Consider the following 24,984-nt stretch of genomic DNA (forward strand, 5'->3'; position numbering starts at 1 on the left):
ACCCGCAACTCCTCTCTTTCCTCCGCGCAACTTCGCGGGGCACTTTGCAGCAGGCGGGAGCGGGATGGGGGCTGCGGGCTCCCCCCGCCGACACGCGCATCCCTCTCCCGGGCGGCTGGCGAAGGGCGCGACCCCCGCGGGGTCCCCCCGCTCGGGGCTGGCGGCCCGGGCGCCCCGGGGCTGGATGCGGGCGGGGACGGGGCGGGCGGCTGGGTCCGTCCGTCGGTCGGGCATCGCTGAAGTTCCCGGGGCGGGCGGGGCCGCTGCCCGGCCGGCGTCGCCCCCGGGGCGGTGGGCAGGGGGTGGCGGCGGGGACTGTGCCGGCAGCCGCGCAGGACTTGGCGGGGCGGGCGCCCCCCGGCCGGTGCGCACCTGCGGGAGGGAGCTGCTGCTGCTGCTGCCGGGGGCGGACGGGGGGAGCCCCGGGCCGGCCGCTCCGCTCCGCTCAGCCCCGCTCCGCTCCGCCGGGGAGGGCGGCAGGCTGGGGCCGGCTACCGGAGGAGCTGCTGGTAATGGAGAGGCTGCTGATAGAGAGGTGGTGATTTTAACAGAAAGAAAATAGATCGGCTGCTTGCCTGCACCGTTTTCATAAGATGCAGTGACAAACAGGAGATCAAATTGTTTTGTTTTTTTTTTTCTTTAAAGGTGTAAGATACCGAGATGCTGAATGCATATCTTTCCTCTAGTGATGGCTTGGAGTTAAAAACCACGTAGATCTTGATATGCAACCTAAATTTGGCATCAGGAAATGGGAAATTGCATCTTTAAGCAGAGTACAATCAAAAATGAATTACAATAAATCCTATATAATTGCATAGGTCATTCTCTTTAATGAGATTTTATTAACCTGACTGTCAAGCTTTTGAGTCAGGCAGATATTTTATCTTCTTCAACTGATAAAAGTGCCAGCTATAAACCACCATATAAATATTCATAAATCTACACATCTGTGGCAGCCTATCAGCATCATTCTTTTGGACATTAAAAGCATTCTAATTACTTTCTGTCTAGCAGAGCTGAAATGCTGCCTGTTATAGTATGTGCTTGGCAGGCATGATTGCTTTTGTTTGCCATCACAAATAGCAGCATCCTATTTTATATACTGATGGTCCAGAATATATTCAGGGTTTGACTGAACAGGATGAATATTATGAAGCACCATCTGGTTTTGATAACATCGGGTATATTAACTCATCTGTTAATTTTTGACACATCATTGATTTATTTATTTAGAAAAATTGGATCCTGTTTTGGTATGTTGCTGTTTGCCTTTGTAACAAATGTGATGACATTTCCTTACTAAACAGGGAGATACGCTAGTTAATAGGATATATGGCTATGTTTTAATGCCTGTTTTCACTTAGAAGTAGCCTTGTGCTGGATGAATTTAGCATGTCTTGTTACAAATAATTCAAGTACTTTACCAAAAAAGTTTAACACTTGAATAGATTATCCAGAGAATTCACATCTCTGGGGCATGGTTCTGTGATCCGTGGCAGAAGCTAATCTTTTTTAATGAAATTGCTTCTTATATGAAATGCCCAAATGGTGGTATTTAAGTATTCTTTGTGGCCCATAATCAAAACACTGATGATAAATGTGACACCTACATTTCTTTACAGAAGCAGATTATGCCATGGAAAACATTCAGCTGTCTGGTAGATGATATACGAGGCCATATTCACAGCAAAGCCCTCTGGGCTTTGATGAGCAGAAGTTTGGACTTTCTTCTTCCTGTGTACATTGCACTAACCAGGCACTAGAGCAGGCTTCAGAGCTTGTCCTTGATTCAGTCCTATGCTAAAGAAGGAGATAGTCAAGGGACTGCCATTCGTGCACCAAAGTTCTTTGAAGTCCCTGTCCCTTCAACTGCATGTTCAGGCTTTACTTTAGGTTCCTAAATGGGTCCCAACTTACCCTTTGCTCAGACTTAAGTACCGAGAGAAACAGAACAGGAGAAAACAGACCAGAAACTTGGTCTGGTGTGTACAAGTGGTATTTTACACAAGTTGTTACCAGAAGCTGATAGTTGTTAACAGAGATGGCCCACGAAGTTGGTAAGGGGACTGGAGCACCTCCCTATGAAGTCAGGCTGAGAACATGGGGGCCGTTCAGCCTGGGTAAGAGAAGGCTGCGTGGACACCTCATAGCAGCCTTCCAATATCTTAGAAGGGCCCACAAGGAAGCTGTAGAGGAACTCTTCAAGAGGAACCGAAGCGACAGGACAAGGAGTAATGGGTTCAAACTGGAAGATGGGAAATTTAGGTTAGATATACAGAAAAAATTTTTCACTGTGAGCACGATGAGGCACTGGAACAGGCTGCCCAGAGAAGCTGTGGATGCCCCATCCCTGGCAGTGTTTAAGGCCGGGTCGGATGGGTGTCTGAGTAACCTGGTCTAGTGGGAGGTGTCTCTGCCCACAGCAAGGGGTTTGGAGCTAGATGAACTTTAAGGTCCCTTCCAACCCAAAACATTCTGTGATTCTATAAAGCAATAGGCAAGGTTTAGATCTCCTGGGTATTTTAATCACAGAGGTAGGGATGCTTTGCTGAGCTATGTGCCTGTCCTTCCTGCTTGGTGATGGAGTAATACCATGCACCTTGTGCTTGGGAGCCATAGCACCACTCAGACAAGCAGGGAGCTAGTTGGGACTCCAGAGCTGTACGTATGTGAGGTACTCCCATTGTCCAAAGGCTTGAAGTCCTCTTAACTAATGTGTGAGCCAATTTAATAGCTCAGGCTGCCTCTGGGGAAGCAGAGCTGGGGTTTTGCCCCTGGAGAGTGGGAGCATTTGCATGTGCTCCGTGCGCAGTCACCCTGTATTTGGCCAGCAAAGTCTCTTGGCTCCCCACAGCAGTGAGGAGAGCAGGCCCAGAACACGTCTTAGCCGCAGGTTCATCTCAAGTGGTGGGTGTTGTAGGGAGGGACAGATCATCCCCTTAGCAGGTGTCCAGCTGCATGTGCATTCTCCACAAGGCAGTCACCATCCATGATGTGTACAGTTTTCCCACTTAGTTTACCCTCAGCACCTGGCAGGTGCTTAGTTGAATAAAAGAGTGGAGTGCTGTAGGTTACTTTTGTAGGGACACCCATTTCCTAAGTTCAGTTTCAGGGATACCTTTTCACTTGTGCAGGCAACAGTGAGCAAATAGCTTGTAAAACACCGCTCCTGGGATGCCTAACTGTGCCAGCAACTTAAACACTTAATGCGGTTGATTCTTAAACTTCAGGCATAACATTTCTGGCCTCTTGGGATTCACAGCTCCAAATTTGCTTTTTAGAGTGGGCACCTCAAACTCAGTCATGACTAAAGATGCTTCCATATTTTTGCAGCTTTTTCTAATGGTTAGAGCTCTTCCCAAGAGTGACCAAATTTTCCCTCAGTTGCTTTCTAAGAGACCACTCACTTCCATACTTCAGCAGAATTGCAGGAAGAAGGACTAGGGAAGGGAGGAAAAGCAGGTGTTCTCCACCCACTGCCATGGTGAAGAAAAATTTAGCTCAAGTGCCCATCATGTGGGGAAAAGATCCTGCATGAGAAATGTCATCTTACAATGAGAAATGTGAAGCTGCACTGCAACATAATCCTTCTGTCTCCTCTAGTGGTTACTCTGACTGCTGTTGCTTCTATGAGCCATGCAGATGGATTCAGTCAAAGCACCAGCAGATACCCATTTTCTTCTGTAAAATACCAATTCTTTGTTAATATGTTCAGATTATTTTCCTGGTATGAAAACAATGTGTATCTCTGTCTTTGGTATCATGTGCATTGAACAGTACCATAATCCACCAAAGAAAGTCCTTTTCCTTAGGAAAGCATGATGCAGACCTTGCAGGGCAGCTTAAAATTTAGGGTGGGCTTTCATGGAAAGCAGAGGAAGAAGTGCAGAGCTGGTAACACCTTTTAGCAGTGCTAAAAATATGGCGTATTTAACATGACCAGTTAATTAAGCTCTGTCATGCCCAGAGAGAAAAACTGTTTGTTCTGTGAACAGCAAAGGTAAAGACCAGTGTTTCGGCCTTATCTTAGGAATTGGGAGCCCTCATCTGGAAGTAGATCTCTCAGATCAGTACTGAAATGGCCAGACACTTGTCGTCTTGATCTACTGGACCTTCTTGATGATTTTCATTCACGATGCCCAAAAAACCATCTCTTAGTCATAGGAGGTGTCAGATGCTCTCAATTTTGTGACCTAAGCACAGATATCTACAGGGATGGTCATATCTAAAAGCATAATGACTAAGTCTCTATGCTTGGATAAAGGCCAGTTCAAGGGGTACAAGGCTGCTGCCCCAGGATCTCAATTAATAAGAATATTATAATAAACAAATCAAGAAATATAAATAATCAGGTGAGAGGGCTGAGTCACTGCAAGGTGAAGAGTGAGATGATTGAAATTGCTAAGGAACCCAAACGTCACAATCTTGCTGAAAATTAAATACCAATGAATACATTCCCTGCAGGGGAGAATGTATGGCATTCAGATCCACTCAGTACTTACAAAGATGACTTTTTAAACCGGCTGCCCAAGAATACAAAGGAAACTGTGGAAAAGCCACAACCTGAATCCAGAGCTACTGAGACCCAACACAATGCCTTATTAATAAAGCTGTCTGATCTAAGTATTGAAAAGATCTTTAGGTGTAGAAAAAGCTGAAGTTAACCTGCCAAATTTTCCAGACATCTTTTCTGGTGCCTTAGTGTAAGTTATCAGATTGAGTTTCAGATGTTTGCTCATACTAAACCCTGTTTTCAGTCTGGCAGTTGAATAGCTAAGAAGATCGCCTAGTCCATCATCATTGAGAAAAAGATGTAAAGATGAATGCTGTATTTGGGAGCTGGTACCTGATTTACCATATGATAGTATCTTCTGGTTGCTTGCAGTCTCAAATAATCTAGTTAGGAATACTTACGCTTTTAGCAATTTAATCCTATTCTCTTAGCACTTTATGAGTCTTATCCAGCAAGTCCACCTCCAGGCAAATGTCTAGTTCAAGTCAATAGAAGTTCTGTAAGACTAAAGACTCTGGGGTCTGAGACATTAGAATTACATGGTTGGTGAGCAAGGTTATAAGGAAAAGGAATATCACAATAAGACTTTAATAAACTGCTTACACTGTTTTAGTCCAGCACAGTGATTTCAATAGAATCCTACTTTCACAGAAAATACATACATTATATTAAATCAATTAAGAATCATAGGCTGGTGTTTATTCAGTAGTAATCACATAAAAACAACTTTTTGTCATTTCTTAGGTGATTAGACACTGCACAGTGCTTGCATTTCTAATTACAGTCAGTCTGTAAAAGCTGAAATCCCAATCTCTACAATATATGCTAAATGGGCAGCATTTGTTTTTATTTTTTTCTCCATCATAAGAAATTACTGTAGTTATCATTCTCATTTAGGGTTGTTCAGACTGTGGGTGTGTGCACCATTACTGGTGTAGAAGTATCTTCAAAGCAGAACCTACTTCAGCACAGAGACAGATATTTCCAGAATATGTGCTGAGAGCATCCCTCACTATTGCTGCCCAGCAGTACCCACAAAAAAAGCATTTGTGCATCTCTGGGCTAGCCTTTCAAATGAGCCCTGCTTTGTCATGGCTCATTTTTATGTCTTTGAGTATGGGTTGAAGTTAAGAAAAAAAACAGTAATTGCTGTTACTGTGTCCTTGTAGTAGATCTGATACTGAAGATTAAATCAATAATGTCATTTCTGTATAAAATTTCAGTTGCATTTTAAACCATTATCACAGTGAATGTGTCTAATGCATTAAATTTTAAAACAAAACTAATAATTAGTTTTAATTAATTAATCTTTACTGATGTTAATGTGTATTTTGGTATTCTTCAAAACTAGTAATTTGAATGTCAGGTTACTTTTTGCTGGTTTTAGAATAAACCATAATATTAGAATAACATCTCTTATAATAGTCTAATCCCTTTGCAGTTGTTTCATTCATATCTTGTCCCCATGCAACAAGGATATGCAAGGAATAAGTGACTGTTTTGTGAACAGGGACAATAATGATTAAAATACAAACAGTATATATGACTTCAGGTCTGGAATCAGATTATAGCATTAAAATGAATGAAAAGAAATTCTGTCGTGGGATTCCAAAGTTACAGTCAATATCATCCTGTAATAATTTTAAAGGGGAAATATGGAAAGAAATAAGGCAAAGAAAACACATCTTGAGGTTGTTAGTGATGCTTGAATTTCCTGATTTCCTTTTGGTTTATCAGGTCTCAGCTAGAAAGTTGCCATGTCACCAGGATTCTCTTAAGTCGTATTACATCTGTTGTGCTGTGTTGTTTTGCAGTGGCATTGACTATAAGGGTTAAAGGCATCTGGCCTTAGGTTAGTGTAGAAAAAGAGAAGGAAAGGCAGTGGATAATGGACACTACAGAGCACCTGGCACCTCACTGGCACCCCCTTGCAAAGGGGACAGCAGTGCCTGTGCATTTCTGCCCTTTGGAGTTCGTAGTGTGGGCAGAGGGTATTGCGTAATGCTTTGGATCAAAGATGTGTTGTAGAAATCCACCCTCGTTAGTCTGAACTCATTTACAGGAGTGTGGTACGGTGTGTAAACGCAGGAGGCTGATGGTGAGGATGCTTGAAATGGTCTTAGGGCTACTCCAGTCCTTCACACAGAGTCCCTGGGCAATCCCTGCATGGCCCTGGGCAACCTCGTGACCCAGCACTGGGCTTGGGCTTGCTCTGCCCACCCCAGGTTCCTGTTCTTTCAGTTAAGTCCTCAGGAGATCATATCCTAGGGTTTTGTGTCAGGGAGGTCTCCTCTGGCTGCATTCAAGACTGAAAGTATTTGTGTGCTGCTTCAGCCCTGCCCTCTTTGCAGAGATCTGGAGGATGGTGCAAATGCAAATTAGTGTTGTTTCAAATATTCTTCAGGCCAGCAGTACTAGCCTCAGTGTGAAGTAGATTTTCCAGCAGACAGGGTATCTTCTGGATCTTGAAGAAGTGCTGTGAAAAGTGGTACCTCTTAAAGACCTGAATTCTGAACGCTTCTGTTCTTTATGTATTATGAGTGTGATGAGGCTACTGATGAAGTGAAGGTAAATGAAGGTCTGGGGTGCTTAGTCTCATGCATCTGTAGCAGGTTGCCTTTTCAAAAGTAAATGCGTTTGCCACTTTCTAAAAGTCAAGCCTGCCTGAGAAGTGCTCTCCAAAATTGGCAGCACTTTAACCCACCAGTCTTTTTTTCTTATGCAAAACGTTAGTTACCTCTGTTTAGATACCTAGAGGAACTTAGCTTTGAATAAGCTAAAAAAAATTAAAAAGCACTATTTTTACTGGGGAGCCGAACAGGTCGTGTCATAAATATCTTGGTCATTTTCTATCTGGGTCCCAGAAGTATTACAGCAGCTTGTGCTATACATGTAGACATTGCAGAAATGAGCCATCCTACTGCGTAGGTTTAGCTTGAAGCTGCTATTGCTCCCTGAGATATGACACCTCCTGTCATTAGAGGCAAAGCTGACTATGTGCAGCACGGCATCCCTATCCTACTTCCATAGCTGAGCTGCTGCCCCCAGAAACTGCTGCACAACCCTATGCAGTTTCCTGATTGAATCCAGAGCATCTTGAAGAACTCCACTCTTCACTGTACTGGCCTGCCCGCAAACCTGTAGGGTGTTTTTGCTCGATTTAAGAAGAGGAGTCAGTGCTTATCACTCCGAGTTGTTCCTGGACATGTCTGGAACCTAGAACAAAAGAAACAGAAGCAAAGTCCGTAGAATTGGGGGTCAGTTTTGTGGAGTGTCCTGTGCCCAATGTCAAACAAGTGCATCAAAGACAAGAAGGAGAAAAAAACAAAGCTTGAAAGCCTTGTTGGAGAGGAACCGGGCGAAGGACAAAGGTGTGGTGCAAAGTCCTACAAAGATGTACAGACAATGCCCTCCAGCAGCTTGAAATAGGCTTTCAGGGAAGTACTTACTTGAACTTTTACTTGTAGCAAATTGGATGGAATTTTTATTTTCTTCCCCATTTTCCTGACTTAATCCCTCTGAAAGAAGATGTCAGTAAGCAGTGTCTATCATCACAATGCATTTCTGATTAACAGCAAGGGCACAAGGGCACTCTCAAAATAGAAACAAAGTCAGGATTGTTTTAAATCACAGTGTTGCAGAAGTATTAAAGCAGAAGCTATAATTTTAATGTGTTCAGAAATAAAATGCATGCTGCTGTAAACAGTTGTGTACATTCATCTAGCAGCTGCTGCTGCCTTGGCATAACCTTTTGCATTAGGTTTCTGTGATTCATCTTTTCTTTTGTTGCAGAGAGTCGAATGATTCTGGATGCCTTTGCCCAACAATGCAGCCGGGTTCTAAGTCTCTTAAATTGTGGTGGAAAACTGCTGGACAACAATCACTCTCAGTCCATGATTTCTTGTATAAAGCAGGAAAACCCAAATTATAGTGAAAGACAAGAGCAATGTCAGCTCGGGAAAGTGGTCCATAGTCAGACGTCAGACATTTTAGACATAGAGATGCAGTATATGCAAAAGAAACAACAAACCTCAGCCTTTCTGAGAGTTTTTACCGATTCCCTTCAGAACTATTTGCTTTCTGGGAGCTTCCCTTCTCAGAACACCTCATCAATAAATGATTTTAGCCATTTGGCAGATGTGGATCCACTATCAACCTCTCCAGTACACACTTTAGGTGGATGGACATCTCCAGCAACATCAGAATCTCATGGTCATCCATCATCTTCTACACTTCCAGAGGAGGAAGAAGAGGAAGAGGAAGAAGGTTACTGCCCTCGGTGTCAAGAGCTAGAGCAGGAGGTAATTTCATTGCAACAAGAGAATGAGGAGCTTCGTAGAAAGTTGGAGAGCATTCCAGGTAAATAATCCCCTGCCATATAATGTTGCCATTCAGTGATAAAAATAGTTTGGGTAATAGTGTATTTCAAGTTCTAGTAATTTTTTTAAGGTTGTGATCATAGTAATCAAACACTGGAATTTGTCTCCAGCCAAAATTCCTATAGCTGTGCCCAGTGGAAAATTACCTGGTGATACTCCTCTATATGAATCTTGAGTCCTACACTAGTTGGCTGTGTTCAGGTAGGGATGTACTTGCAACCCCAAATTCCAAATATCAGGTGGTTTGTTGTAGTAATTTCAAGCATATGCTTTTGTAACTCTTTATCTGTCTTGTTATTTAAGTGACATTGTAAACGTAGTTCCCTTTTGGGGCTCCTTCTTTTGGTTACTCAAGGAAACTAAACAAAGTTACACCATAGTTTTACCAGAAATAGATTTGGATTTTACCTTGAACAGTTTCTTTTAAATTACTGCTAGTTTGGTGAGAAGCATTAATACATCTCCTCCTATTCACCTTCAAATAAAATCTGAAAAAAAAAATCCTAACAACTTTTCCAGTTCAGCAATACCTGGAGCCACTGGGAGAGAGCAGAAGGACAGAAACCAATCAAATAGAAACCCCTTCTGTGAAAAGCTTCTCTTGCCCTTTAAACCCAGGACTTTTCACTGTTCAGGTGCGCCAAGATACTTGAAGAATGGTGTGGGATAAGAACAAAGTGTCTTGGACTTGTATTTTCTAAACTTTCAGCACAGGCAAAAAAAAACCTCAAATAGTAACACTAAAAGCAAATTGGAACTTAGCAAAGGAAAGAAGCGTACAACATGCTTCTGACTTGTATAAACACTAGGAAACTGCACTTTTTTTACCGGAATTTGAGGTGCTTAGGGTAGATCATGAAAAGTTAGTTGAACAATCTCTGAATGGCAGAAAAGCAGGTATAGTATAGCATGAGCTGCAAGAGAGAAAATACTTCAAAGCTCCTAACTATGCAGAAAGGAAGAAGGCAGAAACCAACTATTGCCCCAATATGTAGAGGCTGTTGCAAAATCTGAGCAAAATGCAAGCAGTAGTCCTCATAATTCTTCTCCCCTGATATCAGTGATGTACTATGCATTATTTATATCACATTGTGTTTTTCTTCTGTGCATTGGTCCATAGGGATACTGGCAAATCCCATAAGCAGCATTGTTTGGTGCAAAGAAAACAGAAAATTTGGAGTAACTCCCTCACCCCTCCCAAAAATGTGGAGTTACCATAACTCATGTGCTGTCACTGGTTTCAGCAGTGGTTAGTACATCATCTGGTAACACTGCATGACAAAGGGAATTGTGTGGACTTCCAATTCCTGTTGAGTCTTACCTTCAGGTGTATAAGACCAAAAATGACCCTGTAGGGTCCGTAATCTGATTGACAGCTTTCATTCAGTCACCTGTACTGAACACAGTAATTTTTTTGACTTTCACTAACGCATAACTTGTATTTGACTCAAGCAGTATCTCAGAAGGCCTCCAGTCGCGGGTGAGCAGCGGCTGTATCTCTTACCCTGACACTTGGTTCCAGTGCTTAATTACACTGGTGAAAATATGTGCCGTGTTCCCTGCCTGACTACCTGAAATCAGCTTTTAGCCATTGATTTTTATGCTTTGCTCCACTAAATGAAGTGCTCTATAGGTCTTGGTACTTCTTCAGATTGAAAGTACTTAAAGACTGAAAGCTGACTTAATTTCCATTTTAAATAAACAAAGCAAACAGAACTGTTTGAAACTCCTCAAATGAGCTGAATCCTTTTTTGCAGTTTTTTTCTCCCCTCCTGCTAATTTCTTTAAAATTTGGGCACTACAAATGCCTGCAATATGTTCCTATGAGCCTGAAAAAGGAGAACAGACTCTTTGCTTGCACCCATGGTTTCCCTGGTGGGTTGTGCAGCTGAGCTTCTCATTCTGTGCACATTTCTTCCTAGAAGTACACACCTTGTATTGTCTGTGTTCATCTACTAAGTGTTCCAGATTGCTCCCACTGTCCCACTTGCCCACTGGTTGCTGATTTGTCAATTTCTGTATCATCCAGAATTTTTCTAGTTGTTTTTAAATTAACTTTGTTATACTGGTTAGAAACGTTGAATGGTATTGAGGGTGTTGTTAGTCCCTGTTGGACCTTTCTAGAAACACATCTATTAATGATGATTCCTGCAATGACAATTATTTGAGATGTCAGTAGCAGGTTCCTAATCTATATATGTTCTAGTCTGCTAGACTAGGTGTTGAGTGTTGCTACTTTTGCAATCTAACTCATGATAGTAAGTTAAATACCCCTCAGGAGTCTAGGTATCTTATATTGTTCAGCCTAACTTTTTCAAGTGAACCTATAATCTCATCAAAGAATGACAATCTGGTTAGTCTGGCAAGATCTACTTTCCATATGACCATTTTGACTGGAATTAATTACATTCATATTCTTTAGTTCTTTGTCATTTGGATCCCGTTGTGATTGCCTGTATTTTGCTCGGATTAATGCTGGGTTAAGCAGCTAGTATTTACCTGGGTCATCACACTTACCCTTCATCTCCCTTTAAAAGTGATAAACATTCATAATCATAGTCATTTTACACCTCCCAGGAGTCATGAAACTCCTTGTTAACAGTGTATCAAAGGAAGCAGACAAACATAAAAATTGTGCAAGGAGGTAGGACTTCATCTGCCAACATAAAATCATCATCAGATACATCTGCTGCTGTCTGGTGGCATATCCAGATAGATCTGAAATGACCCATGTGTTTGGAGAAGTGTTAAGAGCCGCAGAAGCTCCCTTGAATTTTGCTACATGGTAGGACAGAGCTCCTCAGGCAGTCACACAGCCACCACTGAGCAAAGTTAATCAAAAATCACCTAAAGGCAATGTCTAATTATTTTTGTCACTAATGTTCATTTTGCTCCTGTGAGCTTCTACTACCAAAAAAGCTGGCAGTAATTTTTCTGTGACTTGAAATGCCCAGCTCTGTCTGGAAACTGGCACTTGTCCTCTGAGCCTTTTTTTTTTGCCCATCAAGATGTTGCATGCCTCAGGAGGGAGACAGAAAGCCCTCTACGGTGTTTCAGTGTTGTCTGCCACCATCTATCACATCAAAGTAATCTAAGAGCACGAACTTTCTTCCCTGAGCATTCATCCACCTCATGCAGGGCATCTGGTGGGCCAGGGAAGGCAATGAGTGCGGCAGAGAGGCAACTGAGGCGGTGGCTATATGAGTGTGAATGCTGCCATACTGTCTCCATCAAGCCACTGAAAGAGCAGGAATTTTTTTACATAGTGGTTTTTCTTCTCATCCTTGGGGGAGCTAGTCCAGAGCTGCTGGATGAGACTGGCAGGGTACCCTGTGGGGTGGTGGCAGTGTGCACCATGCCTTCCCCACAGTTGCTGAGACTCCCACTAGCAACTCTACCAGCAGAATATAAAAGCACCAACCCTTTCCTTCTGCTGTATAATATGAATCATTTTATCCTTCTCCTGAAATACTTTGCATTTCTTTTTTTTAGTTTCCATATGCAAAAGCCCTTTTAAAATCCATGAGAGTTTGCGATCTAAAAATAGTTGCTGCTATACATCCCTGCCTCTAGCTTTGCAAAGCAAGGCTGACAAAGAGACTACCGAGAAAAAGAGTGTTTTCTCAGCAGATGTAAAGGCAATGACACTTTTTTCTGTTTTAACAAATATTACAGAAGACATACCCTCCTGTAGCTTTTGGACACAGAAAATAAGATTTTTCAGTTTTCAGGACTCTGCCCTGTTGCTGTAGAAGCCCTTCAGTTCTGTAGGATCTTTTTGTCTGTAGCCTAGCATCACTCTTTGGCAGATCACCACTGGAGAGAAATGATTACATGGGTAAAATATTGCATATATTTTGGTTGCTGAATGGGTGAATCTCTTTTTCTCAAAAAGTACCCATTTGATTTGACTGAAACAATACTTAAATTTGTGTGAAATCTTAATTGTTCCAGCTGTAGAATAAATGAAGAAAAATTAGTATTTCAGTGCTTGGGATTTGGAGCACTTTAACTTCTTTCAACTTGTCCAGTTTCCCCAATACGTTGGTTTTTTTTTTTTTAGGGAAAAACATTAATCAAACATTTTCAGTTTTCAATTCAACTGAACAGAAGAGAAAGATTTTCATTCAGTGTGTTATCTTGTCTTCTTTTGAAAAATAATTAAAGTTAAAGCAATTTTTGGAAGGAGTTTGGCAAACATCATTGGCTCTTTAAGGTTTTGAGATTATCAAGAACAAAGCAAAGTAATCCATCCACATGAGGAGCAAAGTGTCTCCTAGTCCCGTTCCTCCATACAGAAATTACTGTGGCTGTGATACATTCCCAGTAGTGAATTTAAAGACATATTTGTGGAGCTGCATGTAAGACCTGGGTTTTAACCATGTAGTATATGAGGGTATTAAACAGTTCTTCACTATTATCAGCATGATTTTCTCACACTTTCTTACCTGAAAGGGAGAAAATGTTTCCAGGTGGTTAAGGCAGTGGTCTATAATCATGAGTTAGGGTTTGTCTCCTGGTGCTCCCAGCTTTGATGCGTGGTTTTGGATAAATCAGTCTGAAAGTAGTGAAAAGGTATAAATTAGTAATTAAGATGAGCAGTGTGTGATAAATACAATGATCATTCTTACTTTGTTAGCTGAGCAGCAAAAAGTACTCCAGCAAATAGCGGAGGGATGGGGAAGGAAAACCCCCTCAAATGTTGAGGCCTGGTCACCTATGGAGACTGCACTCGCAGTGGCTGGATGCAGCCAAAGCAAACTGGGATTTGCAGGTAGAGTTAATAGCAACATAATTGAAAAAGTTAGACAAGCTTTCCAGGAGGTTTTGTGTGCCCAAGGCTTGACTCTTCTTCCTGACTATTGGATGATCTAATAAAATATATTACTTTTCCCTCCAACTCCTGTCGCCTTTATACTTTCAGAGCCTCATGTTTCCAAAGAGCCTACCACAGCCACAGCATAGATAAAGCAGCCATCAAGGATTATGATGAACACTTTTTCATGTCCTTTTTTTTTTGTCCTTTTTCTTGATGTTCACATTTAACTGCTTCTTTGGTTTCCCTTGATGTTCTGGATGTTTTGGTCTGATCTGTGGCCTCGTTGGGCTGTTCAGCTTCAAAGTGTGAAGTTAGTGTGAGAACAGAGAGCCTCGAGCACGGTTACCCAGTGTTTGGCACAAGAACCCCTTTGAATTTGTAGCACGGCTTTGCTTGCTGCTGGGGGTGACAGCTTACTTTGCTAAACTAACCTGAGTACAAAAACTTACTGAGACATGTAACTGCAGCAGACCAGGCTTGCTTTATCTATTTTCTCCATGTTTCTGGATACAAACCCACAAGAATTTGGGAGATCAGTTTTCTTGGCCTACTTGAGGAACAGGAGCTGGTGGGAATTTTGTGGGGAGCTGCAGTCCAGCCTGTCAAGGATGAACTCCCTCGTCTCAACTTTGGTTTGCCCTTTGCAAGTAAACATTTGGGTTTTGGTGGCACAAACCTGTCCCTTCTCACAGGGGACTTCTTGGTTTCTCTGTTAGTTACCAGCAGTAGAAATGTGTAGTAGAGGGGTTTATAGAGGATGTCTCTTCCAAAGGGAAGACTTCACTGCTGAAAGGGATCGCAAGAGGGGGCTCCTTCTAATGAGTAGAAGGAACGTGAGAGAGCACAGACAAAAATAAAAGCCACAGGAGCATGCGGCAGCATCATTTAAATGAGATACACAGCTGCCTTGTTTTATCTCTTTTAATCTGTTGTTTATGCAGAGGTGTACATCCCAGGGGCATATGGGAGAGGAACATTGTTTTTCTGGAAGAAATCTATTGCAAAAGAAAATTAAAAGTACAATGGCTTTTCAGAGGTAGATTCATAGAAATTTGCCTGGAAAAACACAGCTGAGAGGGATTTTAAAAGTAATAGGATATTTCCTACAATTTTTCTCCCTTCCCTGTTTTCAGTTGGCATGTAGGTCAGTTTAGGAAATCTTTAACACCCTCCTACATATTATGTCGATTCTTTTGATTTCTGCTGTATGCTGTCACTACAAATGGGTGCTGGTTTTATTTTACCATCCAGTCACAGACATCCAAATTTTTAGGCTCTTGAGCACTGAGATCAGTTCCTCCACAGATCCTAACCTCCACCTCTTCTTGCCCCTTGCTGTTTTTCCAGCTCATCACACCCCAAACAATTTGCCTTCGTGGACCATCCATGCAGCTTTCACTGGCTTTCAGATGACTATTGAAATAAATTACTGTATGAGCTAAAATAATCCAAACTGTGCACACTTTTCCAAATCTCAGGCAGCAAAGGCATCTCCATTAATGTTATAAGAAATTCACACAGCCTTGTGGTTCGTCAGCACATTCCCTATCATTTGTTACATCTTTTTGACAGTCGAGCATCAATTTAGAAATGCCCTGCAATGAACTCTGAGAGAAGCGTCGCTCAAGGTCAAGTGAAGGAGGACACATTGCAGTGCTGAGCCAGTCTTAGCTAACAGCTGCTGGCCTGAGCGGGGTGGATGTAGATGTACACCCTTCCCAGTTCTCCTCCTCACTGGTGAGTCAGAGGTAAACGGTCTTGAGTGCTAAGGGATTCATCTTCTGCAAAACACCAGGAGGAATACTAGCCAGTGTCAGCTACAGAGCACAAAATCTTATTAATGAAGAGAATAACCAGATTTCTTACTGTCTGTTTATGGGGCTGAGGCCACTGCTCAGAGACATGCAGCCAAGCTGGGGTTGAGCCATCCCTTCTCACTGGGACTGTCTGATGCTGCAGGAGAAGTTGGAGATACACTTTATTTACCTTGGAGATGTGCCTTATTTACAGCAAGCCCAAGCATCTCTTCACAGTGCTGTGCTTTGGCAATATAAACAGCCCTGGAATGTTTTACGCTGGAGGCCGCATTTTTGGGAGGATAGATGAGAGTTCTCATTTTGACAGATACCAATGCAAGTGACTGTGTCCCACTAACATTTATAATGAGCAAAAACCCAGCTCAAACCAATAATAGAGATGTTCTTGGCACTTCATAAAAATTTGGAAACAATTATTAGAGACAAATGTTTAAAAAGAAAAAAAAAATAGAGGGGGTGATAACTGGGAAACATTAAAAGCCTGTTACTGAGGGCCCCAAAAGACTATCTAGGAGGAAAAGTTTAATGTTGGTTACAAAACCAACCAGCTTAGAGGGAAAGGAACAGTTAGAAACATAACAAAGATTAGAGGGGAAGTTAATGGTGATGCATAAAAAGCAGAAGTTTGGATCAGTAACAAATTAATAATTAAAATTAAATCTGGAGCGTTGTCTAGAGAAGGCTTTCTTTCCCTGGCAAAATAAAGGAAAAATACGACATCCTAATAACAGTGTTGGACCATTATCAGATGGAAATAGATTTTATCAATAATATGGAACTGTTCATTGAGTATTTCTGTTCTGGTACTTGTGAAGGGTAACGTGATGCGGTCACACCAATGTAATGATGATGGTAAGCAGGTAGAAATATTTTCCATTTCCGTTGTAACTCTGGGTGTTACCACATGTTCACCACCAGCTTCATGTGGGACTGCAGCCTCAGCTGCCTGTCCCAACTCCCTCCCAATGCTGGGACAGCTGAAGAGCAGTAGCTGCTTGGGAACACCAGCTTTTCAACCCTAAGTGCACATCAACTTATTACCAAAGGCACTAGGCAGCTGCTACCAAAGCAGCTTGTTTTCGGAATCATGAGGTTTGGACAACTCACTTCAGGAGCTAAACCAAACATGAAAAAGACAGGTCTGACCATAATTTTTCTTTATGTTTTGTAATATTTTGGATGCTTCAGAAGGCTGAAAGATGCAAATATTATCTGAGGGGGTTTTTTTAAAGGACATGAGATATCCTGGATGATGGTGGGTTTGTTGGCCTGATATTGAGCCCAGACAAACTAATTGCACAGCTAATGCCAGCTTAAATTAATGGAGTACTAAAACAGAATAATGGCATTAGTACCAGGCAACATCTTGCCAAATTATGGTTTTGATGAGATGAAAAGTTTGGTTGATGAGGATATTACAGATATTCAGGATGTTACATAACATTGTATCACAAAACATGATTTTAAAGTACAAATATATCTGTATTTGGGAAATTGCCATTATGCAGTTAAATTTCTGGAGGGATTTTTTTTGTGAAACTGTTCACAGCCCATGCTTTTAATACTTTAATCCTTGAGGGAAAGCATACAGTCAGTGAGTGAGGAAGATGAGAGGTGACAGACCTGGCCGATCACGTGTGTTGAGGCACAGAGAACATCGCTCTGCTTGGTTTCAGCCCCTGGAAATGTACACTGAAAAGGCTTTTGGAAGACACGGTGACTTTCTGCCTGAGTAGTGATGTACAGCATGGCCAAAAGAGCCACAGCCTTCAGCTGTACAGACATGTAAATAGGTGTAGGGACTCTGCTAAGCTCAGCACTGATCTTCCAGAGGTGCTGAGCTCCGCTAAAAGCAAAGGGAGAAATTACTTTACCACGAGGTATGTATCAAGTAACAGGCATTTTCCTTTTTTTTTCCAAAAATTTTGTAAAACCCGGTTTGAAGGAAAACAAAATGCAGACTTGAAATAAGGTTTATGTTCTTGTGGGTAGAAACTGCATCACTGGAAGATGATGACTTGAGTGCTTCTGTTTTACCCATCGATGCTGTCTGTTGCAAGGAGGATTTAGTCCAGGGAGTCGCTGTGCTGTGTGGCAGCTCAGGCTGAGAGATCATAGCCTGGTTTTTGTCATTGGCACAGTTGGTGACCATCACACTCACTGTTCAGCTATTTATTAGAAATTAGGATACTCTGCAGAGAAAGCTGTGACAAGCTGTGCTGAATAAGCACTTGTTACAACATACAGACACCTAGAACAACAACAAAGACTTAAACTTGGATCGATAACAGCAAATACCTGCCACCTCCTACATGTGTCCTGCTTAACATCTTAGCCAGACCAGCCTTCCTTGGCACACCAGGTCGCCTGTAGGTCCTTCTCCTCTTCGTCCTTTAGCTCCTGCAAAGACCTTGCTCTTTCATTCATTGCAGGCCAGGTTACTTTGCCACCTCCAGTGTCCGTTCTGAGATGCCGGCACTTTCAGAAAGTAAAGGCTGTGGAAACTTCTTCCCTAATGGGCAGGAAAATTACTGCCTCTCCATAGGCTTTCTACTAAATCATAACAAGTGTTATTTCGATGTTGGTGTCTCTCCTACTGCTTACAGTAAGCACAAATCCCTGTTGGTGATGTCTGTGATAGTGGATACCTGCATAAACATGCAGAGTATCAGCCCTTGGAGCTATGATCTTGTTAACCCTATAGAGGCCACATCAAAGACAAACAAAATAAATAAGCTAGCAGACTTAAATGATTATCCATCTTCACAGCTAGGACTCCAGCAAAACAGCTAGGACAGCAGCAAAACCAAAGCTTTGACTCTGCACCTCATGCTGCCCTCTTTGTGGTTTTTTCCAGGCTTCGGGTAATATGGCAGCCCAAGAAGTCTGGATTTGCAAATAGCACCTGGTGTTTGAAAGGCCGAGGTTATTTGTACCAATAGCAAACTATGCTCTGTCATGGCTTTAAAGTCAAAGGTGCTCAGCATCCTCCAGTCACTACAATGATAACAAAATCATACAATTTTGTGCTCAAAACTGCTTTTATGAAGATAGAAGTTTTTGTAAGCTTCGGCCAGCTTTTAGTACTTTCATGTTTCTCACTGGTATTGAGAAGGCATTTTATCAGCAGCATACGTTTAAAGTAGATCTATACTTCATCTGCTGGGGACACAACAGGTTAAGTAATTTCTTGTTGTCTTCTCCTTTGAGCCCCATCCCTTTGGAAGAACATAGGTAAGCACATCCTTGGATAGCCTGCAGTGAAATTACTTACTGTGTGACAAACCAGAAGCAGGAGTAAATACACAGGTTGTCTTTACAGAGAAGTCAATGTGGGGTGCAATAACATAGGAGTTTATTCATCAAACCAGGCACTTGGCATGTCTTCTGTAGGCAGACTGCTGGATGTAACTCCACTTATCACTCAGTAAAGGATCTGTTTTGCACAGAGTAATGTTGTTCTGCACCCTGGCTGCCTAGACAGGGGTGTGGTTGCTGTGTGGTGTGAATGCCAAGCAAAGAGGGCAAAATATCTGTAAATCCTACCTTGAGACATCCTCAGCTATTTCAGTGCTTGCTTTCAGATTGTCAACTTAAGATAAAGCCCAAAACACCACATTTTTTCAGGTGTAAAGAAATAATAAAATGCCAAGAAATAGTAATAAAAAAAGAGGAACACAAATATTTCTTCTGGGTTTTGAGCTGAAGCTATGATTAAATCTGAATACTTTGCAAAAACAACCCATACAAAATGTGAGAGTCATAAAGTACCTTAAAAACTATGCTTATTTAGTCTTGCACCAGTCAGTTGTAATGCTGGATTAATATCTGTTTAATTCTCCTATGGTGTTTCAGGCTCAGGAGAAAAGAGCTGTATTTCAAAAATACTCCAGAGTTAATCAGGGATGTGGCAGCATCTGCTTAAGAGAGACCCGTAATTGAATCATCCCTAATTAACCTATCACCTCAACAGAAGGGAATAGGATGTTGGTACCACTACTGAAATGGATGAGAGTGATGGGAATGGAAAGGGGGGAAGATGAGAGAAAAGAGAAGTAAAGCTATTTGCCTAACACCTAGTTTTATAACAAATTTGGGAGGAGGAAAGGAATAGAAATTAAAGTATACGAGTCATTGAATCTCTTTAGTATATTTAATCAGACTGTAGTTTGAAAAACATTTGAGCATATTTACATGTCAATCAATGCATTATTTAGGTCCAAGAAATGTTTTCTCCTTTGTGTGATTTGGGATTTTTACAGTACTTACAGATTTTTTTCTTATTATCATTACTGCTGACCTAATTTGTATTTGTAGTAATTATAATTTCAAACTTGGAAAAAAAACCCTTTGAAAACTAGTGGGCAGAAAATAAAAGTAATTTCAGAGATCTCAGTATAGGAAATACAACATTTGTTGTGCGTTTATTAAATTGTCTGCACAAATCAAAATGAGAAGTATTTCCTATTTGAAATAAATTTCACAGGCACAGAAAATAGATACTAAAGAACACTGCTTGATTTAATATTGTTGTTCTATTTTGTGCTTTATAGCTAATATACAGTAATTGCAACTTGTTTCATGCAGTGCCCTGCCAGACCGTTTTAGATTATCTGAAGACCGTACTTCAGCATCACAACCAGCTGATGGTACCGCAGCCAACAGACCATCCGACCGAGGTAGTGTACAGTGAAAACAAGCTACCTCTCTTTGTGCTTGATAATTCATTAAACACATGCAGGCAAATAAATCAGTAGGCACTTAGTAGTAAAAAATAGGTTAAAAACTGTCATTCTTAAGTACAGTAATCCCCCAAATGGAGGAAACTGATCATTAGTATAATCTAGAATGACTTCAATGAGCAGCACGTAACTCCCCCTCCGTCAGCACCAGGTGTGCTTGCCTTGCTTGGGTAGTTTTTCTCTCCTCTTTCTTCAGAAACACCGTATTTGTGGGTAGAATTTAGGCTAGGGCTAGCCTCGTGACAGCTGTGGCTGGGTGACTGAGAGTGGCTGCACGTGGCATGCAGCAGTTCAGGGTGTGTATCACTTTGCTCCTCCATTCAGTTTTATCCTGTGCAAATTAATATATACGTATTTATATTTATCACTAGCTGTTATCATTCAAGTATATTCCAATGATTCATTTTCCTTTTTTTAATGCTCTTTTGCTTAACTAAAATTTTCAAATACTATAAAAACTGAGGCTGTTCTGTAATGTCCCACAAGGAATAGCTTGTCATAGTGTGACAGAATTTTTTATTCAATTAAGCACACAGATATTAATCTTTTATTCATAAACTTAGTCATGTACAAATACAAGCAGAGATACATTTGTATTTTGGTTCTTCCTTCAGAGTCTGCTTATTTAATTTCTGGGAGTTTTTATATTTGTTGTAGTTTAATGTCTGCTGGACACACCAAACCACATCATATATTTACTGAGAATGTTTTGCCCAGAAGTGCTTTACTTTCCAAGGAAGCAGTGAAAGTGTGTCTGTACCAGGAATCCAGTAACTGTTTAATAGAATAGCATAGCACTATATCATGCCTTGGAGAAGAATGAGGAAAAATATCCCGAGTTTCAGGGGAAACAAGAGAGAAGTGTTATAAAATTGAGGCTGAGAAAGTTACGCAAAATTCATTACCCTCTCCTCAGTTAATAGCAACGTGAGCTCTCATGAAATCTAGATGTTATGCCTTTCTGCTCCACATTTTAATCACTGCTATATATATAAACACAGAATAGCTTCTAGGATAGCTTGCTGCTTAGCAAAGCCACGCATGAGCATCTGTCCTTAAGGCACACGAGTGAGCCTGGAGCCTTACCCTGTGCCATTATGGGCTTGCATTGCATAAGCCAGGCTTGGTAGGGCTTAAAAACAAGGCAGTGCCTACAATTACCTGCAGTTTATACTTTACAGTGGTATCAGTAAGAATGGTCCTTGCTTCACTAAAAGGTTTTTTTAATAGGGAAAAAATAGGTCTCAGAAATCTAAGGTAGGAAAATAATTGACTTTATGTAAAAGGGATGTGAAGCTAGCTGCTGAAAAAAATTAAGTACCAACATGAGGATCACAAGGTCCTTTGTACTGATCTAGTGGAACAAGCCAAGGAAGTACTCATGTCAGCTCCCCCTGGGACAGAGTGATCACAGTTACTTCAGCATAAGGGTGTATTACCTCCAAAGAGCTTTCCATGCTGCCCCTCTGCTCTTCTTCCTTCCCCAGCCCCTGCACCCTGTTGGAAGAGGACAAGGAGCTGGACTGGATGGATTGTAATGTTCTTCTTGGCAGAGCTCTTCAGACTTATTACTGGCTTCCCAGGGGTTCATGTACTGGGCAAAAAATCAGCTGCCTGTATCATGAATGGAGGGGGAGGAATTGACCATGACCTGTTTGCAGTGATGTGAGGAGATAACAAAGGGCAAAGAGAATTATAACAGGGCTAGACTCTAGGTAAAGGGTCTTTCTCTTAGGGGTTACATGCTTGAATTTACAGCTGCAAGGGAGTGAGTGAAGCGTTGAGATGTTTGGGGGAGAGTGGCCCTTCAGACAGACAAAGCCCATCTCTTCCCTTACATTTTGGCTTCCTTTGCAGAGTTTTGGGTTTGTCCATAGCTGTCTTTGCCAGCAGCTTGCAGCAAGGCAAACAAGTAGCAGACAGTCACACAGGCTGAGCTCCCAGTGATGCTAACCCCACTGGGAGATGGTGGTACTCTAGATCATACAGATTATCTAATGATAATCTCAGCATGGTCTCCACTAAATTCAATCTTCCATATATTTATCAAGTTTGCAAAAAGTTAAAAGCAAATACCTGAGGAAAAACTTCAAAGATGCTCTCAAGCTGTCTCCCAGGATGCTATAATAGATATATGAAAGAAGGCAAGGGTAGTCCTTAAAAGTTTTCAGCTATCAAAGGGCTGGAAGTGAGGACTTTGCAGCAGTTGCCCACTAGTGCAGCATGTGGCTGCCTCGCTGAGCGTCAGACCTGTGTTTCTGCAGCTCACTGCAAGCTCCTGGCGAACCTGGGGGCTACGCAAAGAGTTTACTACTTGGGCTTCCAGATTTATGTGTTTCGATAAAGAGGTGCAGCTGTAAAAGTGAATGAGTCTCTAGGAGGGTGTGGTTTGGGTTTTTATTCTGTACTTCAATTATTTCAAGTATATTAACAGTACCATCCTACATTAATTGGGTAATCCTGAACTCTAGCATTTTATGGGCAACAAGAATTAAATACAATTTGGGTACAATTGACTTAAGAGGGCTTATAAATGTGTGTGGATTATGGGAATCCCCATAATTAGTCCCACAGCATTCATTTAATGTTGGAATATTGATACACACAAATTATGAAGGTTAAAAGCAAAATTTCTTTCCAGCTGACACAGTGGCATTTCTGTAAAGCTATAATTTGAGTTAATACAGCATTCATTAATAATAATGAAGCTTTTAGTTTTCATAGTTCCTTTATTTATTTTCTTTACATTTTTCACAGTAACAGAATTGCTGTCAAGTTTCAGGTGTGTTCTACAGAAGTAATAAATTTATTATAAAAATAGACCAAAAGAGTCACCTCTGAAGGAAACTATCAGCAGCGATGAAGCGATCCATTTGATCACACTCTTCAAAGACCCTTTTTATGCATTTTAACATATTAAGAAGAAACATTGCACTTAAATAGTATGCCCAGTTGCTGATTCTTAACTCTTTTTAACCTGCTTGTGATAGTGGAAATTATCAATAGCTACACCTCTCAAAATGTATTCATCATACCTCACCCAATTTGATTTCTAGAAAATGGAAATATAATTTTAGAAGTACTCATTCTCTGTAAGAGCAATTACGTGTTCACTTCAGGTTGTGTTTCACTGTCAGTATCGCAGATAGTTAAAAAAATGTATCTTTTATTGCAACTGACATCTTCACTTATTTGCCTTTTAAAATAAGCAACAGAAATATTTCACTTTTTCAGGGGAGTAAGCAGTTGCTGAACAACTACCCTGTCTACATCACTAGTAAACAGTGGGATGAGGCTGTAAATTCTTCCAAGAAAGATGGACGACGGCTCCTTCGCTATCTCATCAGATTTGTTTTCACAACCGATGAGCTTAAGTACTCATGCGGCCTTGGAAAAAGGAAAAGGTCAGTGCAGTCAGGAGAGACAGGTCCTGAAAGACGTCCTCTGGATCCAGTTAAAGTAACATGTCTCAGAGGTACTGCATCTTTTCGCTCAGTGTCCACCATATGTGATCTCATTTCACCACATTGGCTCTGGCTCAGTAGAAGCATTTGGCTGACAGTTGCAGAACTAGAAGGGGTTTCACAGGCAGGTGACAAGCACCCAGAAACCCTCCACTTCCTTTTCATACATACATACAAGTATGTATGTATGTATAATATATGTGTTTTGGGTATTTTTGATGGGAAAAAACAAGGCTGCTTATTTAAGAGAGGAGACAACTGCAAGGGCACATGACACTAATACACTTTAGCAAAACCAGACAGTCCTGATTACACGCTTTTATAATAAACTCAGGTCATTTGTTTACACTGATACACAGCAAAACTAACCAAAGGAATAGTTACAGTCTAATGTCTAGTAAGGGTATGATGCATCACTGGAGTTAGAAGCTGAGTTTCAGAGTAGGTTTTGAAAACCTCTTCTAGGGTCAAGAACATCTGCAGGTTAACTGCCTACAAAGTACACAAGCGTGTTGCCAAGAATTTAACTTCTTTTTTGGCATACTGATGCAACATTGCCTGAAAATGTTAGGGAACAACTTTCCCCCATGTTTAGCCTGAAAAGGGAGGGGAGTTTTGCAAGCATTTCACAATGTCAGAGAGTGAGGATATTGCACAGAAAGGGTACAGATTGAAAAGAATGTTGTGTACTTTGGTTTCCTAAAATTGTTTGAAAAGGCTGGTACCAAGCTTTATAATAAAGCATACAAAACAGGACTTTTTAAAGCCAAAGTAAAAATATGTTTTTAGTATCAACATCTGCATTGTATGGATGCATAAGCTTATTATTCCTTTAATTAACTCATAGTTAACTTTATAGTATTTTGTGACCGCATACATGAAATTTTGGTTGAACTAACCTCAATAATGTTTTGCTAATCAATGTAATGTAAAAGCTATATTGTGGTCAGTCAGTGATAAAAATATCTTCACTCATTCAACTGGAGTCCAAAGTGGTTATATACATCAGATGGGGCCTCTTCCCATTTAGGGTAGAAGAATCCAATAAGGCTAAGTAAATAAAACTTGTGGTTAGGGTACGTTGATGTAACCAGGTAATGAACTCAGATTTTACAGACAAATTAGGCAAACAAACTCTTTTTGTACTACAAATGAATCCTTTAACCTGCTGTATGATACTGTACCAGAACTCACTCAGAGATTAATTGAAGGGCAAGTCCATTGCACACCATGCTGCAGAGGTCTAGAGA

The 24,984-nt window shown here is 41.2% G+C and overlaps 1 protein-coding gene across 1 annotated transcript in view; it reads left to right on the forward strand.

Annotated features, from left to right (window-relative positions):
• Positions 1–24,984, forward strand: part of BEND4 (BEN domain containing 4) — a 31,465-nt gene that overhangs the window by 808 nt on the left and 5,673 nt on the right. Inside the window, exons 2-4 of the mRNA XM_042053863.1 lie at positions 8,291–8,872; positions 20,116–20,207; positions 23,505–23,745. Of these exons, the coding sequence (XP_041909797.1) occupies positions 8,291–8,872; positions 20,116–20,207; positions 23,505–23,745 (915 nt within the window). The remainder of the gene's footprint in view (positions 1–8,290; positions 8,873–20,115; positions 20,208–23,504; positions 23,746–24,984) is intronic.

Source organism: Corvus kubaryi, unplaced genomic scaffold (assembly GCF_017639235.1).
Source record: "Corvus kubaryi isolate FWS band 111438036 unplaced genomic scaffold, C.kubaryi_AGA036_p1.0 split1-131, whole genome shotgun sequence".
Taxonomy (NCBI): Eukaryota; Metazoa; Chordata; class Aves; order Passeriformes; family Corvidae; genus Corvus; species Corvus kubaryi.